This window comes from Hippoglossus stenolepis, chromosome 23 (assembly GCF_022539355.2).
Source record: "Hippoglossus stenolepis isolate QCI-W04-F060 chromosome 23, HSTE1.2, whole genome shotgun sequence".
NCBI lineage: Eukaryota > Metazoa > Chordata > Actinopteri > Pleuronectiformes > Pleuronectidae > Hippoglossus > Hippoglossus stenolepis.
In genome coordinates, this window is record NC_061505.1 from 16,190,402 (window position 1) to 16,198,038 (window position 7,637).

The 7,637-nt window shown below is 42.3% G+C and overlaps 1 protein-coding gene across 1 annotated transcript; it reads right to left on the reverse strand.

Moving 5' to 3' along the window:
• Positions 1-1,012: 1,012 nt before the first annotated feature.
• Positions 1,013-6,614, reverse strand: sox19b (SRY-box transcription factor 19b). Its single transcript, XM_035148329.2, has 2 exons — positions 5,548-6,614; positions 1,013-3,006 (listed from the first exon to the last, which is right to left on the reverse strand). The coding sequence occupies exons 1-2, from the start codon at positions 6,198-6,200 to the stop codon at positions 2,745-2,747; spliced, it is 915 nt and encodes a 304-aa protein (XP_035004220.1). The 5' UTR covers positions 6,201-6,614; the 3' UTR covers positions 1,013-2,744.
• Between the last annotated feature and the right edge of the window lie 1,023 nt (positions 6,615-7,637).

Below are 7,637 nucleotides of genomic sequence, written 5' to 3' on the forward strand. Positions count from 1 at the left end.
CAATAACACATAGGATTATAATGATCGATTTTCAATTTCCACTTTGCCCGAGGGCAAATGGCCGGTAATTCATTTGAGTCTAATATGCCTACTCATAGCCTGATGTCAAAAGTGTGTGTACAGAACACTATTATTAAATCCAAATTATTTGAGCGTCTGTTGTTGTAGAGTTAATTATTCCTACTGTTCCTGGTAGTCAGTTGTTTCCATGAAGATCTTTGTATATGAAATTCGATAAGAATATGTGCTTGAACACAAAATAAGCATATTTTGTGTCATTGCCACTGTCCACTCCCCACTGCATGTTTTATCAAGACTAAAGCAAACACCATTTTGTTCAGCCGTGTACTGTGCATGTGATTGAATGACAATAAAGTTGACTTGACTTGATGCTCACTGGGACAAGTGTTTAATTGGTTGTTTAGTTTTATCCTTGTGATGATTGTCTGGTGGGAAAGTATATCTAAAAATTATTTGAAACTACTCAAAAATGATTAGCCGTTTAGTCAAGTATTATCAACTATGTGGTTCAGGGGATAAAACTTAACACACAGCATATTGCCAGACTACATATGCTAAGCAGTACAAGTGGCCCTTCGTGGCCACTTTGTGTGTTATACTGTTAAAATTGTTTAGGGTATGACAACGCTAAGCTATAAATTCTACCATTACAAAGATTAATGTTCAGTTTCAGCTGACACAGTCCGAAAGGTTTATTTAACAATGTTTATTATTGGGGCCAGATGTACTGACCTGAATGTTCAAGTATGTATATAGGCTTTCAATATTTCACACCCAGTGTAACACTAATATACATTTGGATTTATGTCTTCCTGATAATGTCCAGCTGTCGACACTATTTAGGTTTCATCAGTTGATAAAAGTGTAAGAAAGCTTAAACTGTACAAGTGTATAAGAAAGTGACCACTGAATGGATTCTTGTCAGTGTGAAACACTTCATTCAACTTTCCATCAATCTTTCAACTAAATTCACACAGACATGTAACATGAATGAAAAAGGATTTGTACTTTTTATTAATATTGTCATGAATGCCATAACAAAGATTTTTTTATAATCAAAAAAGAACCAAGACTCTTAGTATAAGAGCCTAAAAATGTATACATTATTTACATGAATGCTACATACAATAACTCTAGCACATGGCAGCATTTACATACAACAGAATTCATTCTAAAATCAGTATAAATGTTAGGTTTTCAAATATTGGGCATCAATGTAAACATTTATGCATTACTCACTTTCAAAAAATAACTCAGGCATCTGTTTCCATTGCAAGTGTAGTTTGTAATACTGTCTGAATTATCTAACACATTCAATACTTAGTTGTTTGTTTAAAATAAAACTTTCCTTTAGGTCCATAGCAGCACTAGTAAGCAGACAGCAGGCTCGACAGAAGAATGACAGTGCCGTCAGATTGAAAGAACTGGGATTAAAACAGTTTTATTATTTAAGAGAATAAAAAAATTACCCATCGTTGAAGTTACTCTAAACAGTTTAGAAATAAGATGTATTGTTTGCTGGAGATATATTCCCGAAACTAACTGGTACATTCCCTTTACTGGTAATCATAAAACACAAAAAAGACATGTCATTAAAAAAACAAAACACATGCCTAGACGGCCTTTTGTCAACATAAGGTTGGCTTCACAAGTAAGCTTCCACAAGTCTTAATCTGCTATTTGGAACAAACAAATGAAATGAAGCATTTCATATTATTCATTCACTCAATAAGAAGCCTAAAAGCAATACAACTCCTGCCTATAGCAAAGTGACAATTACACTCAGGATGCTGCCAGAACAATGCATCTTAAAAATTAATATCAAAGCACAAATCTAGAACTAATCATAACAAATAAAACTCAAACTGGCAGCAACAAGTGTCGCGGACCTCCTCATACTCTGACATGAGATCTACTTAAGGTGGAACCAAGCTGATTCTTCATTGTAAGCAACACCATAGACTATAGATGCTATTGTGTTGTATTTATTTCCTGTGGATGCAGTGCTGATTGTCCAAAAGGTGTCTCTATGTTGTCCAATAGGATTTCATCAGTTAAAATACAAAAAACACAATAGTACTCAACCAAAGCCAAGACACAAAAAGGTTCATTTTCAAAATAGCCGTTATTTAAGTTGTGCATTTCCTTCTCGTGTTCACTACCAGCACCCAGCTGTTCTCAGATCTGCTCGCACAGCAGTGTCCAGGCACTGACTGTGGGTGGTGGAACTGAAAAGAGTGCCAGGGTCACAGGTGTTTGGGTAGTATAACCGGGACTCATTATGGATAAGTTCTAAAAATATAAAAAGACAAACATTTTGTAATTTGTACAGAAACCGGTACAGCTGGTTGAAGACATGCTTTAAAGCTGTCCCAATCTTCACTGCATGGAGAGAAGTCCGCTTGTCGGGTGGTGGGCAGGGACGAGACTCGGCTCAGTATGAATGGTGGAGGGTGTGAGTGGCATTTATTTTAACTGATGTTGAACCAAAGAGGTAGAAAAACAGCTTTTCAGTGAAACAAACATTTAGTCGTCACTTGCACGTCTGGAACTGCAGGCACATCTGGAACTGTGAGACTAACCCTAACCCAGGTATAAAGTTTTTCACTTCACGTTTCATCCTTCATCCGTCATCTCTTTGACTCCACCTACTGACCTGTGCATCATGAGCATTTCTGGTTCTCTCACTCAGTTCAACCCACACCCCCATGATTCCCACAGTCCTAGATGTGTGTGAGCGGGACAGTTCCAGTGAGGTAGTGCTGCTGGACACTGGTGTAGCCCCTCTGTGTTGATGTGGGGTCACCGGCATCCCCTCCTGGTCCCGGAATGTACATGCTGATCATGTCCCTGAGGTCTCCCTGCAGAGGCCCTCTGTGGTGGTTTGGTGTCCCAGTTGGAGGCGAGTGAGACACTGGTTCTGCTTTCACCATGGACATGGTGACAGGGCTTGGTTGCTGAGGACTGCTACCGTATGACATGGGGCTGTGCAGAGGACAAGACAGAACAAATTAGATGTCATTTGGGGGATTAAAAAAAAAAAAAATCCATAAACACATTGGGATGAGAAATCCTCATCATGGGGTAAACTATGCTAACACAGTGAATCAGACCATCTACTGCTCTAAAATCCACATTTACATAGCAGACTTACTTTTCTCCCATATTTTTTAAGACAACTTTGAATTTATTTAAGCAAATGAACTTTCTTGTCATTTAGCTGTGCTTCATTCTTCAGTGTATTATTGAGGTTCAGAAAACCATCTTTCATTTAATTCAGTAGCCAATGATAAAGAGATTCCTGAATTCATTTTAATTATAAGAAAATGTGGGATGGATCTGTTGGACAACATGATGCCAATGTGACAACGAAAACTACCCAACCTTTACTGTCCTAAATTTGTAATATTAAAACTAATGAACTGACTTGAGGTCTTTCAGTTTTCCCAATACTTGGTTGGGCAAGGACTGAAACCATGGTTTGGAACTTCTGTGAAATGGTTACTGAATATATCTGAATTATTGTTAATGGTATAATAGTGTGGACACCATGATATTTATCTTCAATTGCTGTGCAATCTCAGGTTAAATACTTAATAACGTTGGACGCCATTGAAACGGGAGACTCCACTCCCCTCGGAACATGAGAAAATTACGTTGCTAGTTTATTGTTAATGTTTTCACTACTAAAATTCAATTTAACACAATTTATTGTGTTGCAACTGTATTTCAGGCAAACCAAACATTGGGGTAATAATGTGCTGCATCGTCACTGTGTCCAATAATGGTTAAACGTCAAACATTATATTATTGAAAAAACTATAAAATTGTTCAATTCAACTGGTGGATTGATGATCTCACTTCCAACACCTGCTAACACTCAAACTGATTCAATTATCTTTTAAGCACAGATTAACAGTAGGTATGCAAGTATACTTTTAGAAATATCCCTTTATATGGTCAAAAATACTATCTGTGTCCTTACTATTATTACTTGTTTTAAATTTGATACTTTTGCATATTACATTTAGTATTCTTTACGTAATGGAGGACTTATATATTGTGGTGTTCCTACACCTGAGTCAATTAATGGAATAAGCCAACACATCAAACTACTGCATGTATATTTAAAACAGGCAAGGAGTGAGAGAGTCAGTACACTCTTGTTCAAACCCTGGCAGATTATTCATATTGCCTATTTGCATGTTGAGACAGAGCCAGTATCACTCTGCTGCCCCCTCCCAAAACTCAGTCGGTCTTCAGGTCTCTGCTTTCCAATCTGCATATTTGTCACAAGAGAATTAAATACACAATAAGGTGCAACGATGACAACATATCTTTTAAATTTACTATTGATCACTTTCACATTGTTGGTCTTTTGAAATCATTAATTTGATAACTGGGGGAAAAAAATAAGCCTCTAAGTGGGAGGAAGCATTTAAAATTTACATACAACTTTAAGTATATATTTATTGAATAAATTAAACTATCAGGCAATCTTAAATAGAGTGAAAATATAAACAATAAACATTTCTGAGGATCACTTGTATTTTAGCCATAGGACCTCACGCTCACCATCTATAAAGTTGTCTGTGTATCATTTGACAAGTTGTTCTAACCAAAAGAGTTCTTTCAGCTTTTTAGCATCAACAACAGTTGGCATGAAGGTAACTGTTAACTAACACCAAAACATCATGGTGCTTTTAAATGTAGTCCCCTGATGTCGGAAATATTAAAGCTGTTGAGCCATTAGTCAAAGAGCTATATAGAAATTTGGGAAATTGGACTTAACTTCAACATAATCTATCTTACACCAGAACATTTATCCAAGTGTGGAAACTGCGCAGCTCGCAGGGAATGAGGCGAAGGCCCACAAGTGGAACTGGGGGACAAAGGTTTGCAGGAATAAGGGACAGTGGGTGGAGGACCACACACAGAGCAGCCCTGCCTGCCATCGAGTCATCCTGATCAACATTCCAGGCAGGACCCAGCCCTGAACAGTGTCACATGCATAACAAGTAGGCAACAGACTGAAGCCTGTTGTTCCATCATATGCAAAGTTCCTGACTCAAAAGGGGGACAGAGTTTCTACCTGATTTAAGTCTCACTTTAACTGCTAGTCAGTTTTACCTCAGACACACACACACACATTTAAATAATGTCAAAACATACACCTCAAGTATTTCAATTGAGATACTTGAGGTGGATGTTGGACATTTTAGTCATATTCACCAAGCCACAAAAGTGAATGTGTGTGCATGTGTTTAAGAGCGTGTGAATGACCTGAATACGAAGTTGGTGTTCAGACTTTGAGGCCCCACTTTGGAATATAAGGTCTGACAGGTGGATTCTACAGCTCGTTTAAGACATATTAAATAATTACTTTAAAAAAAAGGGGGGGGACTGGGAATAATCCGTGGAAGTCATTATTCTAATTGTCCTTACCTGTTGCTGAATATTACCAGGAAAGTTAAGACAATCAAAGAAAACTAAAAGTTGGGTCCTAGACACTGGGATGCGGCTCACCTGTAGGAGTTGGCTCCGTTCATGTACGACTGAGCTGCTGTCATGGCCGGCGGGTACTGGAGCGCTGACAGGTCGTACCGGTGCAGCTGCTGCGTGTAGCCGAGCGCCTCGCCCTGCATGCCCGCGTAGCCCCCGGTCGGACCCCAGCCGTAGCTCTCCATCCTCGGGCTGCCACCTTGGCCCTGTGCCGCGGCCAGCAGGTTCCCGGCCGACAACGGGTACTTGCCCACCTGAGTGTCCTTCTTCAACAGGGGCTTCGTCTTGCGGCGGGGCTTGTACTTGTAGTCGGGGTACTCCTTCATGTGGACGGCCCGGAGCCGCTTGGCCTCGTCGATGAAGGGCCGCTTCTCGGCGTCGGTCAGCAGCTTCCACTCGGCGCCCAGCCGCTTGCTAATCTCAGAGTTGTGCATCTTCGGGTTCTCTTGGGCCATCTTGCGCCTCTGGCCCCTGGACCAGACCATGAACGCGTTCATGGGCCGCTTGACCTTATCCATGGGGTCGCTCCCAGGTGCACACGCAGTCTTGGTGCACGGGTGAGAGTTGCCGTTGCCGCCCATGTTCCCGGCCATGGTGACCGGTGACATCCCCTGCGAGGTCTGGTGAGACGGGGGCTGGCCGGTCGGCTTCAGCTCGTGCTCCATCATGCTGTACATGCCTGGGCCGGACGCGGCAGAGGACGGGTGAGTTGAGAGGACACGGAGAGGACACGGGAGCGCACTGCAGACCTGCTTGTCGCCCGCCACCTGGCGACTCGTGGCCGGGTTTCCTCTCGGGTCGAGCCGGGGGGCCGCCGGGTGATCCAAATTAACCAATTAGCCGCCGCGCACCGGAGACAGGAGCGGTCACTTGGTTCTAATGATCCTAAATGAGCAGGCGGCTTGTGGAAGGCATTACTGGAGCAGAGAGAGGGAGAGAGAGAGAGAGAGAGAGAGAGGGTCTGTCTGGTGGACGCAGCGCTTCTGTTCTGCGGGCTCTCAGCGGGAAACCACTTGTTAGACGCTCGGCTCGCACACTGAACTCCTGCGCCCGCTCACTCCCAAAAAAGTTTCCCCTGCTCTCGTGCACTCCGCCGGGTCTGGACCAATGGGAGGGCGCGGAGCTTCCGCCCGTGCGCGTGCATTTGCGACTCAAAAGCCCCCCCCCGGCAGTGCACGAGACACTTGTTGATGGCGGAGGCGGGGAGAGGGGGAGGCCTTCAGGCCACAAAAGTATCTTAATAATCAATTATTAACAACTATTAAGCTTAAACGAGGGCTTTTACCAAAGTTCTCAATGAAGAGTGTAAACATCAGACGCCACACAAAGAGCAAGGGGCTGATTGACACTGCAAATAATCCCTGTTGTCCAATCCGCTATTGAGGCTATTTAAAGTTTTTTTTTTTTTTAAAACGCACTGCCTCCGTTAATTTTCATTAAAATATTTATTTGTCTTGAAATGTGGTGATATATCTGCGTACATCCAAAAACAAATTGGCAGCAACAAACACCACATATCAACTCTGAGAGCAGTCTTTCAAAGGGAATTAAAGGCTGTCACAGATTATGAAACCACAGAGGGGGGGGGTGCATTCAGGGTTTGATTCTGACTGACTCGGTGAAAGCTTTCTTCACCAGGCCCTGAGTTTCTACCCGTCTCCTCCTGCTGAACCTGAAGCAGCTGTCTGGTGCAGCACCTCATTCCCTCATTCCAACACTGTCGATGTCAAAGCGTTCATGTGAGCACGGGAGGGGAATACAATCCATATTAAACATTAGTTTTAAGACCCAAGACCCAATCCTAGCATTACCCCTTTTTATGATTGATCAGTGTCAGGAGACTGACTCTTTTCAGAGTAAAGGCCGCATTGTTGGTGTATTGATGGGAATCCGGGCTCTTTGAAGGAACCCGGATCATACGGCTCCGTGCCTTTCCAAGAGCAGGCTCATCATTCTTGTCTAGGGGGCAAGGGTTTACCAAAGTTAGGTGTGAAATAATCACTGGAATAATAATTAATGAGGAGGGGAAAGTATGGAAATCTTATCTCTCACAGTGCTCATGAAAGGGAGACGCGTGGCTTTAATGCAGCAAACTTTGGGCACACTTGTAAAAG